The sequence below is a fragment of the Pogona vitticeps genome, chromosome 4 (assembly GCF_051106095.1).
Source record: "Pogona vitticeps strain Pit_001003342236 chromosome 4, PviZW2.1, whole genome shotgun sequence".
NCBI classification, from domain to species: domain Eukaryota; kingdom Metazoa; phylum Chordata; class Lepidosauria; order Squamata; family Agamidae; genus Pogona; species Pogona vitticeps.
Genome location: NC_135786.1, coordinates 48897601 through 48923820, shown reverse-complemented (window position 1 = coordinate 48923820; position 26220 = coordinate 48897601). Strand labels below are relative to the sequence as shown.

The following is a 26220-nucleotide window of genomic DNA, read 5'->3' as shown; positions in this document are numbered from 1 at the left end:
TACCTCTAAAATGATCATTATTTGCTCCATAATGCCATTCAACCAAACACGTTTTTTTCTCCAAAAAGCTCTAACATTCACAAAGCCATATATTCAAAAGGTGCAATACAATACATGTTGAAAGAATCCAGAAAGCACAGACTTGATAAAAACGAAGCTGTGGATTAGGTACATTCAGGTAAAGTGAAAGCAATCTAGTGGGTTTTTGCCTCCCATCATCATGAGTGGTGATGCTTTATCCTGCTGGATCATTGACATGTTTTGTATGGCTATCTACCAAGAGGGATATTACAGAGTCAGCATGAATAGATTAAGTTGTTTCCCTTTGTGTTAATGGAGAATAAGGAGACTAATTAAAATTTCCTGTCAAGGGTCACTATTGTTCTGTTTTTCTTGGTGGACCTTTGAGTTGATTTTGTGCCTTTATTATTGCAACCTTGCGCTCTGATGGCAAGACGTAATCTTGCTTAAGTGAAGCTGCCAGAATCAAGCTCAACATAGAACAATCTGTAGGAAGTCACAAAGTAATTTTTATAGATAATCAAACAGATGGGAAAATTATTGTTTTTAGATGTCAAAATGTTGTTGCTTGCACATTAGCTTGTTGATGGAAAGTTTGGGGAATTATCAAAAATTGGCCTTATCCATTGCACAGGATTTGCACTATCCAGTTCAAAGGCAGAAGCACAATATTGTCCACATATGTTCAATGGGAGGTAGCCTTATTCTTTATGGAAATTGCTTTGGAGTCTGTGATATCAATGGTGCTCTTCTCCCCTGGTTGATGTGTGTTCCAGTGCACAAGAAGAGTGTTCCACCTGCAAAAGAGTACATTTACAGTATATGAATCAATTCTCACATACCAGTGTGGCAAACTCTCTTGTCATGTTCATCTGCATTGACATGAAGCTGCATTTGAGACAATAATCCCTTTTTGAGCAGGTGACCTCATTGTCTGAAAAAGTACCTTTGTCTGCAATCCTATGTTCCTCTACTAAGGAGTCAACCCCCCTGAATTTACTGGAGCTTATCTGTGAGCAAACATTCTTTGCTATCAATTTTCAGCCACATTTTTCTGTGCACATGATTGTACAAGCATGATAGAATAAATGTCCTCTAAGATCTCTCTGGTGTCTACCATGTTCTGTGCCATTGGGTTTATAGGCTTTTTTGTCTGTTCCTGTAGATAGCTAATTCCAGCAAGACTGAATGGTGATGGTTGTTCTCTGAATGCACTTCAAAGGGAGGGAAAAGGAAAGAAAGAAAGCACCAGGGAAACTGAGTAGTCTCCTTCAGAGTCCTACATGTTCTGCCTGCCTGCGGGTTCACTCTGTTCTCTGCAGCACTAGCCAAGGTTTATTGTACTTGGCTGCTGATTCAGAAGCATCAGTTCCCCTGAAAGCAGCCTCAACACATATGCCTTTCTTTTTAAAATCGTTTATGTGCCTCCCACCAGCGCTCAGTCTTCCATTCCTTAACTCAACTCATGACAAGAGGAGGAGGAGGAGAATTTCCCTGTGCAAAGAGTGCACAGCCAGGCTTATTACCAAAGCTGCTTCATATGCCAGAAATGCACCCTTCTGAGTCTGACCCCTGTCCTGGGAAAAAGATATTGCTGCTCAACTCATTATTAGGAGTATTTGTAAGTATAGCCCTCTAGTTTCTATGTTGGCAAGGGAGAGGGTCAGGAGCCCATCCAAAGGTAGTGGCTGGCATGACATTCTGGGTCCTCATATTTGGTGTGAAGAAGCTACCAGAGTAATATATTCTGCAGAATTGCAATGCTCCATATTGGGAGCTGGGATGGGGGATCTGATTCCTAAAGCAGAGTTCCCAGTCTCAAGAAATGAAGACCACAATGCAAGAAATGATTGGACAAGAGAGATCTCAAGTTTCACTATGACCATGGGCTTGGTTCTAAAGAAACTAAAGAAATCATTTTCTCTCTAGCAAAGAGGACTATTGCTCCTTCTGTAGCACATTTCTTCTTGTCCTTTTGAAGAATTTGGAGATGATGTGTTGGCTTTATTTAATACCTTTGTTGGTTGTGTTCCTAGAGTTACTAGCTCAGGTCTTTTTAGTGAGATAAGCCGCTCCTTACACTGGACTTTATTCTAGCATTTGAGAGTGTGAGAATCAAATAGAATATAGGAAAGCTCCCATATTTCTTTGCCATGTAATCTCTAAATTTTGGAGAACTAGATTTTTTCCCCAAAAAACCCTACCCCTCTACAATTGGTCATTTCCCCCCCCCCCTTTCTAAAAGACTTCTGCATCCTGAGCAAGCTAATGGACTGCTCTCTCTCTTAAGTGGTGAGCTTGTATACACTGATTTGAGCATAGGTTATGCACTCCTGTTCAGATTTTGCTTCGTTTTTGAGCAAATTGGCGATTGCTAATCTGAATTTTATTCAGCTTGAGCTTTGGATCTTTCATCCCCACCCACCCCTCAAGCTTTTATAGAGCAAGGTTATATTCACTACATAGAAACTCCTATATTCTGATTTCTTTTATTAGTCATTTTATGAAGCTATTTCATTTTCATGCTGAATGGAGCCCAGGATCACGTGCTTCCTAGACTAGCTGGGGTTTGGCTCTCAAATATGGGATTTTATTTGATCTTATTAGTTTCTATGTGTATTTTCAAACTTTCTTGTCTCTTGATCTCAATTCAGTTGCTCAAGGTAGAGACAAGCATAGCTCTGGACTATGATCAGTTGATATTAGGGGCTGTGTTCTGGAGCAAGTGGCGTTTTTTATAATCGACATAATTACTGAAGCTTCATATTGATTTAGATTCAGACTTACAGTGGATCCTCTACTTATGGAATCAATCTGTATTGGAATGGTGGCTGCAGGTCGAAAAGTCTGTAAGTCGAGTCTCCATTGACCTACAATGCATTAAAAATCAGTTAATCCCATAACCGTCCATTTTTGTTCTATTTTTGTTCCTTTTTTTTTTTTTTTGGTCTGTAGGTCGATTCTCTGGCTGCAAGTCAAACCTAAATTTTGCAGCCAGAGAAGTCTGTAACTCGAAAAGTCTGTAAGTCGAGGGTCCACTGTACATGACCTTCACTTCATTCCACCAAAGCCTATTTCAATTTATTCTGAATTTATTCTGAATTTAGTTCAAAAGTAAGGAGTTACACTTGCCTGTCTCCTGGAAAGGCAAGCCAAATATTACAGTAAGTGTATTTTTAGTGCAGTGACGGTCAGCCTTTTTTGCAATGTGCCATGCAAGTACTAGTATAAGACAATGTCATTATAGCTAATACGACTGTGTTTAGGGAACCCATATGGCGTGGGTGGTTCTGATGTCTTCCATGCTGCTGAGCTGGTTCAAATTCAGCAGTGCAGCATGAAGAGACAGGATAAAGTATAGGCATAATTATGTAGTACAACCAAGATCTACTGTCTGCAAGTGGTGCCAGTACATGGCAATCCCAATACTAAAGGAACAATATTCTCCTTCATGAGCCTGCTTGAACATTAATATTTGCCTTGGAAACCCCTCTCTGCATTCCTCTCCCTGACTTTGTGTGATGTTTTCAGAGAGGTAGTGCCCAGTGTGGAAAGCTACCAGGGAGGTTAAATATCACTGAACCAGACGTCTTTTCAATGCTACACAAAGACCATTTTATTTATCTATGTCTTCCAGCACTTCTCATTTCTTTTAGTTGCAATCCTGTGCACGCCAGCTGGTTATGTCCTGATGTACTCAGTAAAATATCCAAGTAGACTAGTAAGTAGAGATGGGGTTATTCGTATACAGCTATCCCCGCGCAGCTGGAATTAATGAGGGCCCGACCCCTGGGGCTGGACTGTCCACTCACATGTCTCGTGGCAGCAGCGGCTCCACTCTTCCTTCTAATCAGCCCAGAGTGCCGCTCAGCTAGCCACTCGGCAGCCTTGCAAGGAGACTCGTCCTCCCTCCCTCTGCCAGGGTGGCTAGATGGAAAGGACAGTACTTGGGAGCCATTGGAAGGATGAGCGGGGCTATTGGTGGCGGCGGGTGGATGTTTGAGTGGACGGTCCGGCCCCAGGGGCTGGACCCTCATTAACTCCAACTGTGCGATGATATTTGTATTCTTATACGAATACCCCCATCTCTATGGTTTACAGTTAAATTGTTGATTGTTGTTGTTACAATGACTAGCTTGTTTTAATGAGACATGGTTTTTGTACTTCTTTGTGCCATCCTGGAAATCTTTTAAATTGCAAGAGAGCATAAAAATGTTTTTGGTGATTAAAGGAGTACTAATTCCCTCATTCTAGGCAGGGCTTTTCTTGTTTAATCACGTCCTGCCCCCAACACAAAATTTTAGGGGAAGTCCTAGCAGTTTAGATAACAGATTTTAGGGGAAGTCCTAGCAGTTTATTTATTTATTTATTTACAATATTTTTTAGCCGCACCATTGCCAGTGGCCTGTTTAGATAACAGATTTGCTGCTGCACCTAATGCTTGCCAAGTGAAACCATGGGAGTTTGATTCCTCACTTTGCCTCCCTGGCAAACAGCCAGCTTGCATGGCCTTAGACAAGCCACATGGTTCTAGAGCACACTCAGAGAGGATGCAAATAGTAAACCACTTCTGAATAGTTTGTACCTAGAAAGCCCTGAGAACGGTCACCATAAATCAGGCTTGATATCATGTAACTATTATTATTTCTGATAGTGATGATTTTGATATGTAATCCTTCTGTTCTTTTCCACCATGTCTTCTATTTTTTTGTTCTTTACCCAAAAGGTCTGTTGAGGATGGAAAGATGGAATACAGTAGTTACCTTTCTTTGATTACAGCTAGGAGCTGTCCTTCTGGAAGCACTCTGAACCCAATTTGGGTCTGAGCCCAGGAAACAGAAAAGAAAGTAAGAACACAAAGTGGAGGATTGTGCATATGATAGTCATAGTGCTTTCGCATATCCTATTCTAATATATTTCATGATTGTTTTCATAAATATATTATAAACATTTCTGTCTAGGAAATGGTTAAGAAATTAGCAGAAAAAACAACAGCACATATATTGACACTTGCCTGTCGGTCCCATATCTCGTCATGAATTGCTGCTGCACCTAATGGCTTATTTTTCGTAATCATAGCAACCTTGGCAGGAAATGCATGTTTCAGATGGCCTGCAGTAAGTTTTTTTTTAAACTCTGGGTTATCTGAAAGCCATGATTAAATCATCTATTTCACGTGGCCTGCTGTAATGCAGATACTTGCATTAAAGGAGGGCTTGGAGTAGTTCTCGGCCTGCAGGCTGGCCAGCGCTGGGAAGCTTCCTACCACTACTGACAACCGTAGGAAATTGGGGCAGTCTTGCCTGCTTGCCATGGAGCTGCCCCACCTTGGCAAAAACAATGTTGCCAGCTGTCCAGTGCTGGGGTGACTAAGAAGCCTCCCTGGCACTGGCTGGGCAGCTACACTTTCTTGCCTCGGGGCCAACTCTAGCAGTCCTACTTTTGCAGCATGATTAGCCGCAGCTTGGAAGCCTCTTAGCACTGATTGGCTGAGATGGAAGCCCTGGTACAATTTTAAAAAGGTGCCAATGCTTGAGTGATGTGAAATGACCAAAGTTGTACGAAGTGACTTCAGTCCTTTCTGTAAGTGTAATCATGGCCCTCATGTCCGTTCAGTCTCTCATGTTCAAAGGAATGCAGTCTGATTAAGAAAAAAAATATCTAGAGGGGGAGGTTTACTATCCTTGTTACTTCTCTGCTTACACTCAGCCTGATGAGGCTACTTCCAGTTTGTTTTGTTTTTACACTCTGGGCATTGGTTAACCTTGAATATATTTCAAAATAGAAAAACTAGGAGGCCTGGCCAGAAATGGACCAGATGTTGTTTGCAATAGTATAATATTAACGGTGAAGCAAGCATTCTGTATTTAACACTAACTGATGTTAGATACTGAAAACACTTTTTTTCTTTTATATTCTTAATGGATGATTAAAAGTATTATCTGTTTCTTCATTTGTATTGTAAACACTTTGCTGCTCTCTCTGTGTTTCCTGCTATAGTTTTTTGTAAATGGACTCAGCATGGCTAATGGTTGAGAAAGGTGAGAGTCATAGTCCAAGACTGCACAAATCTAAGAGTTGGTGATACCTTTTTAAAAAAATCAAAAGAGTTGTAAGCTTTTGTGTAGAATGTTCCATAGCAGCCTCTAGCAGAAGGTTGGGATTAAACAAAATGATGCTGTTAATGGTCACACTCATCACCACCTGTCAGACAACGTGGACTCTCAACACCAACTGTGTGGACTCTTGGCATCAGCCAGAGATGACTATAAACTGAAGAAACATCTGATTATACTCACCAGGTAAAACTATTTATTTGACTTTACAGTAATTTGGCTTTCATTGGCTTCTTCTACCTGGTGATTAAACCAAATTATAACTCCAACCTTCTGCTGGAGGCTGCTATGTCTCAGTGTTGCTATTTTTCTGAGCCCCCCATGCCCAAAAAGAAACTTTGTGTTTTGGAAGCAGGCAATGTGGGTACATGGAGGAGGACAGTCACAGAGTAATAGGCAAACCTCATTGTCTTAAGAGCAGGCTGGAAAATTCCAACCATCATGCAAGGGATGGTACTTGAGATTGCACTGTCCCCATGACATTTGCAAATTGAGTCTAAAATCACCTTTCCAAACAGACTTAGCACAAACATCTGCCTTCAATTTTTGGGATTCTTATTTACACATTTCCTACACTTTAGATGTAGTGGTGCTTAGCCCAATAAAGTGGAAGTTCCTCCATGAAAACTTGCAATTTGTTTGATCTTTTTAGCGATCCAGTAAAAGTGGTCACCCGCTCTTACATTTGTGTAATGTTAAAGAACACAGAATTGTTTTCTAATTCTTTGTGGACTGCAGTCCAGGACATTTACAGCACACCAGATTGCTTTTTCTTGCCTTCAAGATAGGATCTAGCTGAATATGTGTATTTAAAATGAACAGCCTCTACAAGTCGTAGAACAATATTATGTATTTCTCAGGATCCATGCCTGCAGCAATGGAGCCATATTTGTTATGTAATTTTTGTTGTGGACTCACCACCATGTAAACCATTTACAAAGTTGTAGATTTGTAGAGAGATGTTCAGTATGTTTGCTGAAGTGCTGCAGTTTATGTAATAAATTGGGTTTTGCTTATTTTATGATATTTCTGGTAATAATTACTCAAGTTTGTTTTATCTTTTTGTTTGGAGTATGTGTTTGGGGATTTTTGTTTGCAGTTGTTTTGGTGGAAAACAGTTTCCTTTCATAAAATCAGAGTTGAATACTTTTTTCCCCCTTCTCATATCATCAAAGGATGATATAAGAAGGGTTGGCATTCCTCTGAAAGAAATTTTTAATTTCGTTTTTACTATTGTAAAGCTTTTCTTCCATATGGGGCTGAAGCTTGGGAAGGAGTTTGCTCTGTAAAATGCACAGACATTTCAAATTTGCTGAAATTATAAAATAGTGTAGTGTTGCCCTTTTTAACTCTTGGATGCCAGGACTTCTCTTTTTTTCTAAAAATATTAACAGATTGATTTCCTGTAGGAGGTCCACCACAGTCTACTATAGAATTACACTTTCCAGTGGTTCAGAGTTGTACAGTAGGTATGTCAGTGGTCTTCATTGTCTTCATTGCTCTTGGCTCCTTCCCTGTACTGTTGCTTCTTTGTGACTCTGCCACTGTAAATTTTCTCCTCTAAAGCTCACTTCCTCTTTTACCTATAAGTTGTGCCTCCTTTTTTCTTGTCTCATACCTTTTTATCTCTCTGGAGTCTCTACACATTTTCTTCATTTTTAGCCCTGCTTTCTCCTTCACCTTCAATCCACTTCTCACCTCATGAACTTACCTGTCTTGAATTCCTATTCGTTTCTTCCCCTTTCTCAGACTATAGTTGTGGGTTGCAACCTGTAATTTGTAGAGCATCTTTAACACTCCCAAAGTGGAGTGGGATGGCAGTGACAATTCACCTGGTCATTTATTCCCAGAGTGAGTTGTGCTGTCCAAATGTATTGGAGAGCAAGACTTCCAGGGTGAACGGAGGCTGCAGATAAAGGCTGAAGGATGCCAGAGTAGCAGCTTCTCATTGGTGGCATTTCAAGAGTAAAACCTGAGAGCAAGAGGTGGGTCTTTGTAATATCATGGGGTAGGCCCTTGCATAAACGTTGATAAAAATGACTGTATTAATATGTCATTTGAGAAACTATAATGACATTGTAATTGGAACTGCAGAGGTGGATATTGATCTGAGAGTAGGCACTGTGAGCCCCCAAACTGTCATGGACAGATTACTTCCTACTGAGATTCAACCTGTCTATCGCATCCCCTCTCCACGGAGAGAATAGAGACATAAAAATGGTCCACTCTTGCAGGCTTCTTGACCTGGAATGGTTCCAAGAGGCTCTGGAACTATTTCCAGCTGAGCTGATAGATGACCCTGTTGAAGCCCAGGTTGATAGATGGTATCTGAAGACAACCCAGGCAGCTGACATGATCTCCCCTAAACACCCTCTCCACTCTGGGGCTCACACTGCTCCTTGGTATACTAAGGGGCTGCGAGCTAGTAAGTTATCAAAGAGACAGCTAGAGAGCAGGTGGAGAAGAGATCAGTTGGAACAAAATAGGGCTGCAGTTAAAACTATGGCCAATAAATACACTAATGCCCTTAAACAGGCAGGAAAGATTTTTAACATCCAGAGAATTGGTGAGGCTGCAAATTGAGAAGCAGAATTGTTTCATGTGATCTGCGACCTTACCAGTTCTGGTTATTCAAAGCCTCGTTCTGAGTTCACCAGTGATCAGTTTGCAGCCTCAAGGCCATTTTTGCCAACCTTGACTCCACCAGCAGTCTAGCTGATCCGGGGGTAGCCATTGCTACCCCATCTCCCATTGCCATCAGCCACAATGTCCTCCTGGGCAGGCTCTCTGATTGGGGATTTAGCATTGAGCTGGCTCTGATTCTTGCTCAAGGACCGTGTCCAGAGAGCTCACCTGAGGGAGGAGGTGTCGGCACCTTGCACCCTTCAGTGTACGGTTCCTCAGGGATCGGCACTATCCCCAATGCTGTTTAATATCTATGTTAAGCCATTGGAGGAGGTCACCAGGAGCTTTGGAGTAAGGTGTCGTCAGTATGCTGATGACACACAACTCTTATCTCTCAGTTACCACCTCTGTGATGGATGCCATCCAGACAGTGGAGCATTGCCTGGTTGCAGTACTGGAATGGACCAGGGCTAGCTAACAGGCTCAAACTGAACCCAGACAAAACAGAGATTTTGCTCCTGGGAGGGCATCCAGTAGGTTGGGGGGTGGTCCCTTAGGCTGGATAGTACTTCCCTCAAGTTTAGGGACCAAATGCGTAATTTGGATGTTCTTCTGGACACAGTTGTCTCTTGGAAGTCCCAGATTGCAGCCATGTCCAGATCAACCATTAGCAGTTTAGGCTAATCACCCAACTTTGCCACTACTTAGACAAGGACTCCCTCAGGAATTTGGTTCAAGTCCTGGTCATCTCCCGGATCGACTACTGCAATGGCCTCTGTGTAGGGCTCCTCTAGAACTTTATCTGGCGGGTCCAGAATGTGGCAGCCTGACTGGTGGTTGGTGCAAGTACCATATTTTTTGCTCCATAAGATGCACTTTTCCTCCCCAAAAAGTGGTGGTGGTGGTGCTTGGGAAGCTTCAGAAGAGTCCCTGAAGGTGGCAATTTTGCCCCCTCTGGCCCCCAGGGGGGCAGGATTAGCCTCCAAAGGGTCCTAGGGTGTGTTCCATAAGATGCACCTCTCCATAAGGCTCACCAAATTTTTAGCAGAAGAAAACAGATTATTATTTTCCTGTTTTCTTCTCCTAAAAATTTGGTGCGTCTTATGGAGAGGTGTATCTTATGGAGCAAAAAATACGGTAAATTTGACCACATCATTCCAGTTCTGCCACACCTCCACTGGTTGCCCATGACATCCCCGATTAGGTTCAAGATTCTGACACTCACATACAAAGTCCTCCACGGTTTTGGCCCATGTTACAGTGTCTCTCCTTAATATCATTTGCCTGACCCACAAGATCATCCCAGTTGAGACTCCTCCATGTGGCCACCCCAAAGAAAACCCATAAATACAAGAGGTAGAGCCTTCTTTGCAGTGGTTCCACCTGGAGGAGCTCCACCTAATCCCATCCCTGTAGACTTTTTAGAAGCAATTAAAGATACTGCTTTTCAGGGAGGCTTTCCAGATCAACCCCAGCTGACCGCCTTCCCCTCCCTCTTTTTCTCTCTCCCGTCTTCTTCTTCCCTCCCCTCTTTTTTCCATCCACTGAAAGATTAGTTGATGCCATCTGTTTTTTTAAGGTTGTTTTGTTTTAGGGTTATTGTTTTTAATATTTCTTTTTTTTTATTTTTGTTTTCTGTTTTACGAGTTGTAACCTGCCAGGAGTAGTGATGTGACAATAATGGGAGCAGGATACAAATTAAACAAACAAACAAACAAAAATTGTTTCCTATTTATTTATTTATTTATTCTATTTATATCCCGCCTATCTGGTGGGATTCTGTTTGCTTGCATGTTTGACCAACTTTATATGTACATTGCTTTTCAACTCCCTAAGGAGTACAAATACTGTACTACCAGTGTTTCCAGAAAGCATGTAGGATAATTAACGAATTCTAAATTTTGCTTTAGTCTTAAGTATCATCCCAAATAAATTGTAGGGTCAAATAAACAGATTAGATGGGAGAGATTAAAACACAAATCTCTGACCCAAGCCAGTTGGGTTTTCTCAGGCACCATCCTGACTCATCTTGTTACACTGACATGTTTTGGGGGTCCGCTTCTTCTTTCCAGACATGAATAATTACAGGAACATATAAGCTTATGCGCAGGGTTTAGGCATTCTGTGATATATCAGTACCATTATCCAGGCTGAGGAAATTGCTTCTTTCGTGTGTACCAGCTGGGGAAGACTGTAACTCCCCTGTTAGAGCAGTATGACAATAGAACCAATTACCTTGGGAGGTGGAGAGCACTCCAGCACTGGAGGCATTTAAGAGAAATTTGGACAACCATCTGTCAAGATCTGCTTTGATTTGGATTCCTGCATCGAGCAGGGGGTTGGACTCAATGGCCTTATAGGCCCCTTCCAATTCAATTATTCTATGATTCATATAAAAGGTGGTCATCCATGTTCTTCCATCACTCAGACAAATGATACCCTTTCCCTCTTCCCTTTCCCAAGATATTGATCATCTGTTCCTTTAGAAATAGTCTTTTAGAAGCCTTATACCATAGAATGGGCCCATTGCTCTACTTGCTATGTAAAAATAATTGGATACAGGCCCTTCATAAAAGGTATTCTGTGGACAGAACTATGTGTTACACATAGTTCCATGACACTGGGTTTTGTTTTGTTTTTCAAAGAAAATGCAACTGCTGGGGCTCTAAACTTGAAGACTGGCACAGGAGGAGACAGGAGAGAGATGTCTACTTTTCCCTCAGGCTGTTTCCTGCCAGCAAATTCTTCAAGCTGCTCTCACCCCTGTTGTGGAAATGGACAGGTACCCTATCTTTTTCACAACAGGAGTAAAAGCGGTTTGAAGATGGTGATAGAAAAACAAAACAAGTGTTGGGGGAAAGGGCTCAGAAGTCCCTTTATACTTTCGGACTGCCCTTACATTTTGTAAAACAGACAGAAAGGCAGGCAGATGTAAACGGAATCAAGGGACTGCACTGACTGCAGTTTCCAAACCATCTTCAGAGACAGCACCATGTAAAGTGCATTACAGCTAGAAAAAAAGGTTCATTGTTCCTAATTTTATTTTAGTCCAGATTGGGGACAATCATACAACAGCAAAATTGTATAAAGGCTAATGGTAGGGGAATGATCATTGTGATTGTTTGCTTTAAAAACTAGTGTGGTTTCCTTGCCCAGAGAACTTTCACTAATGAATAGTTTAAAAATATATAAGTTAAAATCCAGTTGTAAGTTGCAGCTAGAGTAGGCCCACTGAATGAGTGGGGATTTGATGAATCAGCACCTATGTGAGTTCCATTTGTTCAGTTGACTTACTCTAGTTATGATTTTCTACTGGATTTCAGCAATAAAATAAAATAAAAGTGTTCAAGAAACTTCACAAAGGTAGCTCATTTTAGCCAGATATTTTTGTCTGTCAGGCTTTTTTTGTATTGTGTCTGTGTAATCAGTGTGATCCATCTGAGAACCAGACATAATTGCTCTGGGAACCTGTGGAAAGATATCTCACATATCTACACTTCTGAGTCATTTTTTCCAGTTATACTTGCTTCAGTTACATTTTTTTTAAAACAATACTTCCTTCACCACCCCCTTTAAAATGGGCACAGTGGATTCTGATGTTGACTGGGATGGCAGCAGTGGGGAAGTGAAAAATTAACTAATGATATGATGACCGTGAACTTCGCAGTTTTAAAAAGGAGATGAGATACATACATAGAGGATAAGCTTATCAATTGCCACAAGTCATGGTGGCCATGTATTATTTTGATGTCTGAGGCAGCATGCCTCCAAACATCAGCTGATAATGAACACAATCAGAAGTCTGCTAATTTACCGCATATTCTGCTTATTGGCTCCCCATAGCCATTTGCCTGGTCACTGTGGAAAAAGAATGCTGGACTATGTAGTCCTTAGTTTTGATCTAGCATAGTTCATGTGTTCTAATCCTTCCACAACAGCAAACAGTTTCCCACAATAAATCACCCTAAAGTTACTAATAATCCCAGTATTTATATTAGTTTGTTCCCTCTACAGGTCTTGTATCTGCTTTGGAGGTGGGGTATGTCATTTAGATGATGGTTGGGTGGGTGGAGGGTAATAGTCCATCTCCATTATTGATGCTTTGTTTAAAATAAGAGCTCCCAGACCCATGAAGGCCAGTGGAGTGAGCCACTGCTGAATCTCCTGTTTTGATGCTATGTAATGTACACCTAATCATCATCATCACCATGAGACTTCTCATGGTTTTCAGATAGAGAGTAATAATTGTTCACCCTTCCCTTATTCTGAGGGCATCCTGGGACTGTGCAACCTGTCCAAGGTTACTCAGGCTGGCTCTATTCAGAAGAGACAGAGTGGGGAAACAAACTCCCACCCTCTGGTTCCACAGCCAGATGCCTAAACCACTGAGCTATCTACCCAGTATACCCAGTAGAAGATAATTATTAATTCTGGATTGGGGCTCTGGCAGTTTATATATTCAAGCAGCAGTGATCTAGCTTCTGACTGTTGGGGAGCTTGTGATGGCCGCTGATTGCCTTGCTCTGTCCCAAGGAGAACCCTTGTTAATAAATGCTGCGTTGACATTCCTAACACCACCACTACCACCATGACCACAGATGAGTTCCCTCAATGTGTCTAAAAGAGGTTGCTTGTGTTCTTCCTTCCTCTGCCAGTTCCTAATAGAAGCTTCTCCATTTCCACAGAGGTTACGGGCTGTCCCATAAAAAAAGGAGAAGCGACAGACTTGCCCTCTGAAGTACATGCGCACTTCATGGAAACAGAAGTTGAGCAATTTCTCTGATGAACTGACCAGGTTTCCTCTTTCTGCTCCATCAGGCTTGCTGTTTTTGGGTTGCTTTTATCTTCCTTGTACACAAAATAGTTTGCACGGGGAGGGGAAAAATACCATTTCCTGTAGGTTCAGCTTCAGTTCCTGCAAGTTGATAAGAGGCTAGAAAAGACTCTTTGCTTTGTTCTGGGTCTTGGGAAGCCCCCAGAGCAGCACAGGAGCTAAGAATAGGCTGGCTGGCAGTGTTTATAAAGTCGGGAGCTCTTTGTTTTGTTTTTGTTTTTAAAATGTGCTGAGCTAATAAGATTGTGTCAAGTTTGTGGCTGATCTGTATGACGATGTGTGTGGGCTGCGTTTCCCCTCCTCTTCCCTCTATCACCCAGCAAAACACATCAGTATGATGTCTAAAGCGGAAAGACAAGAGTAGTCTGGGCAGATCTCCAGTAGCTTTGGGATAGTTTAGGTGCTGTTTCTCGTGGTTTTCATTTCCCAGAGATCTTCCTTTCCTGAGCAGTGTGGCTTAAACTACTATGAGAAAGAAGAAAGTGTTGGAACCGGCTGAACACTGTAAGGTATGACGTAAATTAAGGCTGGTGTGGCTTGAACCTAGGAATCAGCTGTTCCCAAAGACGGCTGCAAGGGGTATAATTACCTTCTTACAATAAACAGAATTCTACCCTCCCTCCGAGATATTGAGCTGAAAACTCATCAAGAGTTGAAGGAACAATACCTTAAGACCAGTTACAGCCTATGAGAACACTGGGTGAAACATAGTGAGATAGCAAAGGGAGCCTTCTAATGAATGAATGCATCATAAAAGTAGTTTGTTACATATATTCAGACACTTTCAGAAAGGTGAGGAATCATGGTTGCAGCTGGTGCTGGTATCCAGCAAAGTTGGGCTGAATCTTAGACTCTGCAGGTCAATCCATCACTTGCATCCCAGGGCCAATAGAGAAAAGAGGAAAAATAGAGAAAGGAAGAGGGGGACAATTTTAGTGCGAATAATGTGGTCTTGCACGGGTGCTTTGAAGTTCCCTAGAACACAGAGGCATCAACACATTCATATTATGCTAATTCTGGCATTCTTAATTGATATGCAGGTGTAGGAGATTGGAGCCTCTTGGTGAGTTCTAAGACTTCCACTTTAATTTTGTTGAAATGGAAGTAGTAGCTTGCTCTCAAGCAATATTTCTTTAGACTTGAAGTGATGGGGGGTTGAATCTCTCTGGAACTCTATTATATCCAGTATCTACTCTAATTAATACTAATATGTCTGCCTGTGGAGGTATTTTTGCAGAACAGTGTAGCATTTAGACAGGTAGGGGGTATTTATTGACTCTTTAGGCACACATTGTTCCTATATTTATACCAGCCTTTTCCATGTTGTTGGGGAATGTTGCTCTAATCTAACACAACTGGAAGACACGAGGTTTGGAAAACTGTTTAAAACTGATGGTAATAGCTATGCTTTATTTAAGAAAAATAAAGTACGATGTTATAGTAAAAGTTGCCATGTTTCTTGCAAGCCACTTGTCAAGACTAGCTCAGATTTTATATGACTTTGACAAATATCTTGTTTGCTACATCTGTAAGAGGCAAAATTGAGAATTTCCTCAGTAACTGCACCAAAAGCAATGAGAAGTTAAAAGGGATTTCATTACACTACTTTGATTTACAAGTTAGGAATGTGTGTGTAGACGGAAGTACAACATTATGATAACCTCAGTTTATCAGGCGTAGCGTAGCAAGTTGGTCATCTGGCTACGGAGCCAGAGTTGGGAATTTGATTGCTCACTTGCCCCCAGGAAGACAGACAGCCTGTGCAGCCTTGGTCAAGCTGCAGTTTTAGGTGCCCTTAAAAGAAGGGATGGGTAAACCCCTTCTGAACATTTTATACCTTGGAAACTCTGACAAGGATTATTATTATTAGTTATGTAAAGTAATTATCATTGTTTAGTTGTCAAGTGACCATCTCTGCTAACCACATGAATTTGATATTTTGGTACATTTATAGTGAGCATGGGTCCTCAAAGCAGGCAGAATATGAGAATCCAGAACAAGAATGGTCCCTGAAATGTTTCGGCCTATAATTCCCAAAGCCTGGCTGGGCTGGGCTGACAGGAGATCTAGACCAGAGTGTACCAGCTTGCTTTCAGTCCTAGTATAATGCTCATCATCATCTTAGAACTGCAGAGCTGGAAGAGACCCTATGGATCATGGAGTCTAGCCCCTGTCAAGTAGAGACAGTGAGGAATCAAACTCCCAACCTCTGGTACCTGAACCACTGAACTATCCAGGAATACAAAATCTTGCACCAGGAATGTCTGACAGGCTAGATGTTCCTCATCCTGATCTTGAGTAAACTCCTCCATAAAGGTCCTATTCTCTTGATAGCAAATGTGAGGTTTTCATTTTCACAAGAAATAAACATAGATCTTGATTATATTTGCTATCTTTCCACTGATGCACAAGCCTTCAGTTGCACACTAACGGGAGCAAGAAAATGTAATAAGCATTCAGGATGAATATATGGAGGAGGTGTTGGGGTTGTGACAACTGAACACTGAAGATCAGTTGTTTATGGTTTCTGCATGTACAGAGAAATTTTTATTGTGTGCCCTGGCCCTTTAACTCTCAATTTCATCTGTGTAAGAACTATGTGGCAATACTAGGCAGGCAGGGTTGTTGCTTTTGTTTGAACTTGATAACCTGTGTAACAGTTAGCCACTGTTTGTGATTCCAGCATCATTGCAGAACTGGTTTCAGAATTGGAGTCTGTAGGCCAAAACTGGGGCACACAGATTATTTAAATTCTCTCTTGTCCTCTTCCCTTTTAGGTATATATGGCAAGCTATCTTTGGCCCAGGAACCAAATTGCAAACTGTTTTTGTCCTAGGTACCAAATTCCAATTTTGCAAGAGTTTCAGGGCTCATACTCTATCCAAATATGAGGTGGAAATCATGGGGAAAGGGTCAAGAACCAAACGGGCAGGGCCAAAGCAAAAGAGCCAGGACCATTTGTAATTCTTAACAATGTGGATATTTCCCTGTCAAACATGCAAAGCTCAGTTCTGTGCATGCCTATGCAAGACTAAGCCCCAGTGCTACAGCATTTCTGCCTGCAAAGCACAGCTCAGTTCCATACAAGGTATTATTACCCTTAGTCTTGGCCAGTGATAATAGATGCTTATGAGCAGCTCTGAACATCCATGGGTTGGACATCCCCCATCCCCATCTTATTGCTTTGTACTTGGTTTGATACAAAGCTTGACTTTGATTTTTGGTTTTCTTCTGTTATCTTGTTCCTCCTCATGTCATTTTTTACTTACTGCAATCCTAATCAAATTTTTGAGTAATGCAATATGTCAAGGAATGGGTCACTACTATCATACACCCCCAAGTGTGTTTCCATGGCCAAAGGAAGATTTGAATCCAGCTCTCCAGACTGCAGTCCTACATTCTCTGCAGTGCACCACACCTGGTCTGTGGAAGAAAAATAAGTCAAGACAATGATTTATAGGTTTTCTAGTAACATCAGTTTATCCCAGTGAAACCCAATAAACATTCCATAGTTTCCCTATAGGGCAACAAGCATTTTTTGACATAGTATACTTCATGGTAAAAATGCTAAACTTTTTCTTCTAGGAATAAGGATCATAGACAACCAACCTGTGTCAATATGAAATTAAAATGAATATATTGTTTAATATTTTGCAATTCTGTTGGCTTTGAACTTTTTTTCTTTTCGAAGCCATTTGGTTCTTTTGTATTATCACAGTAAAATGTGCTATTATGACATATTTATGAATGGATGAAAAGGAAAATATGTGACGTACTACACAGTGCTCTTGTTTATATAAGTGACAGGTATCCTATTTGTAAGATTATTCCTTTCCTTATGAGAATTTCAAAAAGGCATCTGTATTAAAAGTTTGGTAACACACTTTTATAAACTCTTTGCAGCTGAAAGTCACAGGCTTGATCACTTACACATCTAGCTTGATAATAACCACCTTAAACTACTCCTAGTCTCTTCTCTCTTTCCTCTTTTTAAGTGTCTTCAGTACTTCATAGCAATTTATTCATCTTATGCAATCCTTGTTTCTCTATCATTGCAAAATTTGACCCAGGAAAGAGAACATATATCAAAGCACTGACTCCTGTGTTTCCATGCTCTTTCTTCTCCCCTTCCCTCCCCCATCCCCACAGTTGGACAAAGGGGATGTGAGCCAACTCAGCCTGCCTTCAAATACAAGCCATGGCGATGCTGATGGCAACATATGCCTTGATGTTCCAGATGGCAATCCAGACCCACAGAGGACTAAGGCTGCCATTGACCACCTGCACCAGAAGATCCTTAAGATTACAGAACAGATCAAGATTGAGCAGGAAGCCCGAGATGACAATGTGGCTGAGTACCTGAAACTAGCTAACAATGCTGATAAGCAACAGGCTTCTCGTATCAAACAGGTCTTTGAGAAGAAGAACCAGAAGTCGGCACAGACCATTGCCCAGTTGCATAAGAAACTTGAGCATTATCACAGGAAGCTCAAGGAGATTGAACAAAATGGGCCCTCACGCCAGCCCAAAGATGTATTCCGGGACATGCACCAGGGCCTCAAGGATGTTGGGGCCAATGTCCGTTCTAGCATCAGTGGCTTTGGAGGTGGTGTGGTGGAAGGTGTCAAAGGCGGACTGTCAGGCCTTTCTCAAGCCACACACACAGCTGTGGTGTCCAAGCCCCGTGAGTTTGCCAGCTTGATCCGCAACAAATTTGGTAGTGCTGACAACATTGCCCACCTAAAGGACACTCTGGATGATGGGCACCCTGAAGAGGCTTCACGAACTCTGAGTGGCAGTGCCACTCTGGTGTCAAGCCCCAAGTATGGCAGTGATGATGAATGCTCCAGCGCCACCTCTGGCTCAGCAGCAGGCAGCAACTCTGGCGCAGGCCCTGGTGGCTTGGGCAGTCCCAAGTCTAACACCTTGGACAGTCACCACTATAATTTTGAGACCATCATAGAAGAACTGCGAGATATAAAGGACATTCAGTCACACCTCGAAGACTCCATGGAAGACCTCAAGGCTCAGCTGCAACGAGATTATACTTACATGACTCAGTGCTTGCAGGAGGAGCGTTACAGGTAAGGTTTGCTAAATGAATTTCTGTTTCTCCCAGACACAGAACAGATCTTTTACTTGCCTTCTCTGGGTGAGATTAGACATTAAGAGGGATGCATATTCCCTATGATTAACATGATTTTTTTCTCCAGTGCTGCCTGTCTCAGCCATAAGACTTCCAGCCACAAACCAAAGCACTCTAATTGTAATGTAGGTATGTAAGGGAAAGCAGGTGTTTATGAAAAAACAGACCTTTCATCATCTGGAATCAGTGCTTGCGGACCCAGGCAAGACAACCCTGCACTTCCACTCCAGCCCATCAGTAACACACACCACATGTAGTTAATTACAGAAAATTACAATTGGACCGAAAATTATAAGTAGATTAAAAAAGGTCACAGCTTGGATTTCTTAAGTGGAACAGTATTGGCAGAGCATAAGAAGCAGATCTCAGCACTGGGTGACCTGCTTTCCAACTCATGCACCCCTCCCAGCCCCTGCTATGCAACCAAGAATAGTTGAACCAATGTGGGTATAAATACACCTACCCCACCCCAGGCACAAGACCACTAGAAGGCAACTCACTGGCACCTGTTCTGGGAGATTGGTGGCCTTCCTAAGCCAAACATACCCTTCCTTGAGATTGCTGGAGTGGATTTCTTGTCTGGGTTAGGGTCTTACCAGTGATCCAACCCTATGTGCAAAATCACCATCCCACTGCAACCAGTGATGCAATGACAGATTTAAAAATGATACAACATAAAATTGCACCCCCCCCAACACAAGTCATAATGACTGCTCATGAAAAAATAGAGAGGCTGGGTGGGTGAAGATCAACAGTAGACTGCTGGAACTTTGATTGGAGCTGCCATTTGTACTTTCCTGACCAACCAGAGTGGAAACGTCCTCCTTCTGGTCTACCAGGAAAGACTTTGCTCCTTCCATCCCAGCCAGCTTGTTCTGGCTTGGGATGGAAGACTTCTTGTTCCCTCGACACCACCTCCTCCATGCACAAGGCAAACTGGGAAGAAAACAACACCATGATGCCAGTGGAAGATGGCAGCAGACTCCCGAACTTTGAGAGTTACCAGGCTGGAATGCAGGCCCTCAATCCAATCTGACTGAGGTGACCTGTGCTTCTAAATACATACTAAATGTGTACTTTAGCCTGACTCTTTATTAGTAGTTCTTGGCTTCAATAGATACTAGTAAAGAGGTGAATTAGACTTTACATTCTTGTAAGGAGCGGGGGGAGAAAAGGGCTGTGGCAGTGGAAGGGAAATGATGATGTAAACTATGTTGCCCTTGGCGTGGCAAGAAAAAAAATACACCTCAGGCCCTAAGTTCAGCAATAGCCATTTGCAGCTGTATCTTAGCCAGATACTGTACAAAGATATAAAGAACAGTCAAACAGAAAGCAACACTCCCGACTCATTGACTAGTAGTGTGAAATTTATGGGTATTTAGGTTGCATATACAGTGGGGGCTTGACTTGAGAACTTAATCCGTATTGGAAGGCGTTTCTCAAGTCAAAAAGTCTGTAAGTCAAGTCTCCATTGAGCTACAGTGCATTGAAAACCGATTAATCCCATAACAGGCCGTTTTTGTTCCATTTTGGTTTTTTTCTGGTCTGTAAGTCAATTCTCAGGCTGCAAGTCAAACCTAAATTTTGCGGCCAGAGAAGTCTGTAAGTCAAAAAGTCTGTAAGTCAAGGGTCCACTGTATGCATTTTTCCTGAGAGGAAACCAAACTAAGCTGAATATCATCATCATTATTGAACTTCAGAGCTTGAAGGGGCCCTATGGATCATTGAGTCAACCCTAACTCTAACCCTAAACTACTGAGTTATTTTTTTTTTTAAAGCCTGCTGCTTGTATACCGCCCCATAGCACTTAAAGCACTCTCTGGGCAGTTTACGAGATAATTATGCAGGCTACACATTGCCCCCCCCCCTGCCCCCAGCAAGCTGCATATTTATTTTACCAACCTCAGGAGGCTAGAAGGATGAGTCAACCTTGAGCCGGCTACCTGGGATTGAACCCTAGGTTGTGAGAGCACAGTTTTGGCTGCAGTACAGCAGTTTAACCACTGCACCACGAGGCTCTTCAGTTTATTTAATGAAATAAATCTCTTTATTTGTTTAAATAAATAATACTCCACATATTTTGTCAAATAAATTCCAAGCTGTTTGCATTATGGTTTGCTGACATGCAACATTTTTGTTCCAATCAGTTACATTGGCTGAGACAAAAAAATTACATACTACCATGGCAGAAATCAACAGATTTGCTGAGGCTTCCCCCCACCCCCACCCCTTGGACTGGTTCTTTTCTGTCACACATATCCTGTGCCTCCTGGGAGTAGAGCCAGCCTCTGTGGCCTTGGGCAAGCTGTGCAGGTAAAGCCACTTCTGAGCATTCTCAACCTGGAAAACCTTGAAAAGGATCGCTAGAAGTCATAATTGACTTGATGGCACATGATGATGATGATTTCCCAAACATGAGGCAGAAAGTCTCAGAAGTGTCTCTATCCATTCATGACAGGGAAAATATAGTAAGGAATGAAATAACTGGCAATACTCAGTTCAGTTGCTTTGGGATGGCAGTCTCACTCTTCCTATCAACATGGCTGAACCTGATACAGCACCAGAAACGATGGCGAATCAGGAACAAAACCTAAACACAATGTGCCTACATTTGACTAAACGTGTTTAGGTTTAAACTCTTAGCCTCCAAAAATGTAATCTTGGTTGCGATCCTCATGTACACAAAGGAAGCCAAAGGAAGATATTAAAATGCAAGCAAGGGTAGCTATCCTGGCCCATATTTGAAACCACAGTTGGACGGTACCTTTATTAGGCCCATCGAAATGCCACAATATTGTACAAAGTGTTTGAGTTGTGTATTTCAGGTCTCTAAGCAGATCTCATTCTGCTGTGCTTGATGAGGCACATGACCAAGGGTTTTGGATTAAACATCTTCTACACTGAATTCAGGCTCTATTTATTTGAAAACTAAAAGTTGAAATCTGCTGTACAACTTTACTCCGCATAAGGCTAATGACACCAATCATGGCAGGTTTTTTTTGTAAATGAAACATTTATGATTTCTCACTCCCAAAGATTGCATGGCTTCCTTGGAATCTCATTCATCATGAGGAAATGGTTGGGGGCTGTAGAATGGTGGGAAGGAGGGTAAATAATTATCAAAAACTATCACTACAGAATGATTTTACTATCGGCAGTACTGGCTGCAGATATTTTAGACATTAAAAGTTCCCCGCATCCCAAGGCCCCCGCAAATGCTGCCCCATATTGAAAGGGATCTCTGGGGATCTTCAAAACCTGAGGAGGGAGGGAAATTGGAAACATTTAGTTAAAGATAAAAGACCTTGACTGATCACATCATCATCATTGGAGGGACAGAGCTGTGCCAACAAGATTCCAACCAATATGTCTTAATTATTAATAGCAGCTGGTTAGTATGGATGCTTGATCAAGACATATGTGCATTTCAAATGGACAATGTGGTCGACCAGACCAGATGGGCGGGATATAAATCAAATAAATAAATAAATAAATAAATAAATAAATAAATAAATAAATAAATAAATAAATAAATAAATAAATAAATTTGTGATTCCAATAGGCTTTCTTCCCCCCTCCCCCGGCCCCTGGTGAATAGAATCAGTCCATCCTGTCTCGCTGTCAGTGGCTTTGATAAAATATTTTGGAATTTCCTGCACTGTAAATTATTTTCAAGAAGAAAGGCACAGCACTATTAACATCTTCTGATTTCTATTTATAAGACACACACACATACACACACACAAAGTAAAATTCATTCCTGGCTAAACATTCAGTCCAGCTTCTTACATATCTTACATGGATATGCAGTTGATGGGAGTTTCAGAACCCATGTCTGAAAATACTTTTGCTCGCAGGTTTTGTTAAAATATTGGCAAATACAGAGGATGTTGTTTTCCCAATTATCTTTTTGAGGAGGACCCCATGGTCCTGAGTTGTTAGAATGTTGAATGGAGCTGGGGTGCAGTGCGTGACCACAGATTAAACAGAGTAATGAGAGCAGAAGACACTTCTAGATCTCTTATATTTCTGATCATCTCTTATGGATGGCGTATTCAAGGATGATTTTAGCCTTTTGATTTCATCATCCCAACTGTTTGTCAACTAACAATTTCATTCACCAGATGATGATTTGGCCCTTGTAACTTGTTAGTACTAAAGCTAAAGCCAAACCGTAATTACCAAAACAAAAATCAAAGTGGCATTTTGTTACAAATGCTGTTAGTACCATGGCCCTTGCTCCAATCTGGTGTCAGGTATTGCAGGCTACAGCTGCTGTCAGCCTCAGCCAGTATGGCTAGTAAGTCGATAGGGAATATGGGAGTTGCAGTGGGCGATTCTTGTTCCTAAACAATGCAAGCTGAATAATCTGTGGCAAGGCTGGGGAAAATTAGGCCTCCCAAATGTCATTGCAACTTTCCGCATCCCATGCCTTGATAGCCAAAGGGGAAAGGTGCTGGGAGTTGCAGTCTGGCAACATTTGGATCTCCATTCCTGGTCTCTTTGTCCGTACAAGTCCAAACAAGTTGCATGTGTCTGATGACATGGACTGCAGTGCACAAAGGCTTATGTCAAACAAAGGCCTGCCATAGGACTCACTTTCGCTTTTTAAAAAAAATGTAAACTTTTTTTCTGTAACAGATTAAAAAGACAAGGGCAGACCCTCTTGCCTCTCTACATGCAGTTAGGCACTATTTATTTCTTGCATTTTTATCTCACGTATCTAGTGACAGAGTACTACTCTGAGTGGATAACAGTGATAAAAATTTAAAAAATACACCCAATTAAAAACACAGACAAAAAGACTCTAAAGTCAACAGCAAATAAAACTCACTTAATAACACATGAGGGTCATGCTCATCTCTAGTGCATATGTTTCTGCATTGTATGTGTTGTACCTACTCACATCTTTGTTTCACCATTTCATTAAGTCCAAAACAGCCCTTTAAAATATTTTGGCACACTGGGACTATAGACTCATCCATGGAGTTCTCGCTTCTTTCTTCTCCCAGTAACCATAGTACAGATCATATGCTCATCTTCTGGAATCCTCTAGCACTGAATAATTCTATATGAGGGAAATTTCTAATTGGATTTGTGGGTAGCAAATCTATATGTAAACTTTCATTTTAAAAAGCCAGGAAATTCATTTTAAAAAACCCTCTGGTTTATTAATTTGTAATACTGTGCATCTGTACCCATGATTCAGAAAGCCAGGAAATGGCCCATGTTGCCAGCAGGAAAAAATATGTCAAGCTTGACATAGCAAAGGGCAGCCTGAATGTTGACAACACCAATGGCAGCAGTCAAGATTATCTACACGATACATTCTTCTGCTCACTACCATTCACTACATTGTTGAAAAACAGCCCTGACAATTGCTTTGTGTTTGAAGGAGAATTAGCGAACTGATGATAAAAGGAGTCAGGTTCTGGGATTTTCCCTTGCGTGGTGTCACTTTGTGAATGGTAGTGGTGCAGGGGAACTCCTGTTCAACACCTTGACTATTAGCCTGTGGAGTGTCTCAGGGTTCCATGATCCCCCATACTATTTCACATATATATGAAAAACCTGAAAGAGGCTGTCCAGAATTTTATGGTCTGATACCACGAGTGTGCTGACGATACCCAACTCAATCTGCAAATGTGATGGGTTCTACTAACCCTGGCTGCTACCTGTTGTCTGTGAAATTTTGGCATGCTTGCAGAAATTTTGGATACTTGCTCAATAACCCAGTCCCCAGTTCCCTGTACCCTGTAGTGAGCATCAGTGAAGTGCTTCTTCTTCTCAGGTGTTATCCATGGTGGTTCTGCTGTTTCAAGCAATATTTTTGTCCCCGAGGACTGTATACAGTGGGTTGGAGTCAAATGCTGCCAGTGGTGGAGTTGGTGGTGGATGGGCTGGGCCTCCATTCTTCATACCTTTCTCTCACCTCCCTCCCCACTCCCTCATCCACACAATCTTGTACTTCCCCCTCCTTTTTTATAATTTATCATAATTGATAAATATAATAAAGGAATACCAGTAAACACGAATGTTCAAAAGATGGTCTGTCTGTCTGTCTGTCTGTCTGTCTGTCTGTCTGTCTGTCTGTCTGCGATACAGGTTCTCATAGAGTTAATGGTGCCATATAAGAGCTGCCAAATGTTGATAGCTCCTACGTAGATTCAAGGAAATATTAGTAGGATAGTGAAAAGTTTGCCACCACAAACCACTTCTCCCTATAGGAACCCACTATATGCACATTTGCTTAGATGAAGTGACGATAGGTTACAGATGAATGTTCTCATGTTTATATCAGATGTCTCTGTTGTCCTTCACTGGTGTCAGATTTTTTTCCACCTCCCAAACATTTTCTCTAGTAAATTGGAAAATCTGGAAGTTTCTTATCAGTAACAGCAGGAATAAAAAAAAACCCTTGTTCCGAATGGCAAACAGACTTCAAAAGAGACATCCCGTCCTCCTCCCCTGCTTCATTTGTTTTGCATTTGCTCTCATCTGTCTCCTTTCATTAACTAGGGAATAGAGCTGAATGAATACATTGGGGCATATTTATTTAGTAGAAGTATTTTAATGTCCATCACTCATATTTCTGGAGTAAGAGGAGGAAAAAATGAAACAATTAAAAAGTTGGCACAGAAATCATAATAGACTAAAAGATCACAACCCTGTATCAAGGTGATAATTTTAGAGGATTAAAAGCCATACTGAAGGGACTTCTTCATAGGGTTATAAGGGCTACAAGAGCGTGTTAGCAGCATACAACAACCAGCATTTTGTCTTGAAACTCAGGAAATAAAAAGGCATCTTCCAGTTGACATTAAGATCTTATTTGTAAACAATAGGGGAGGAACTAAGAGAATGAGTTTCACATAGTTGCTGCCTTTGCATGATCAAAAGTCTGACTTTATAGAGCAATGCCACTGACACGGGGAACATTTAAAGAAGGAGCAGAGATTGCAGTGGGACCATTATTTGTGCTTTGTTTTTTTTAAAAAGCAAAACTGAAGGCAGGAAAAGAAAAAAACTCATTATCTTCTGTACTTCCACCTTATAAGCAAGAACTCAGTTCTCCTTCCAGATGGAACAGATGGCTCAGGGTTTGCGCAAGCAGCTTTACTTTGTAGTAGCAAAGATTCCAAAAAGAAAAGGTAAAAGCTGGATGAGAAGAAATAAATGCAGAAAGAAAAAGAAGAAACGGATGTATCTTTGGCTTAACTGTGGATGTTCTATCTAGATTATTACGAAGAACCAAACTGGTGATGAGATTACTGTATCCAGTTAGGCTCACTTTTGTTCTCCTATTTTTAAATTAACATTTGCCTGCAACTACTGCTGATCTCTTCTTTCAATTTTGTCTCTTGAAGCAGCAGCCAAATTACTGGCTAGGTTTAATGATCTCGGAGATTAAAGGAACAACAATAACAACAACAAAACAGTTGCGTTTTAAAGCCTCTGCAGAGCATTTGCTTTCTATG

The 26220-nt window shown here is 41.5% G+C and overlaps 1 protein-coding gene across 5 annotated transcripts in view; it reads left to right on the top strand.

Moving 5' to 3' along the window:
* Window positions 1-26220, top strand: part of TMCC2 (transmembrane and coiled-coil domain family 2) — a 110768-nt gene that overhangs the window by 72694 nt on the left and 11854 nt on the right. For 3 of the 5 annotated variants that reach the window (XM_020797329.3, XM_020797344.3, XM_020797384.3), the window contains one exon: window positions 17746-18680. In XM_020797329.3, the coding sequence (XP_020652988.2) occupies window positions 17746-18680 (935 nt within the window). Of the gene's footprint in view, window positions 1-1494; window positions 1643-4747; window positions 4869-13447; window positions 14106-17745; window positions 18681-26220 lie in introns of those variants that run through there. The other 2 variants (XM_078391879.1, XM_020797351.3) reach the window with 2 other exon arrangements.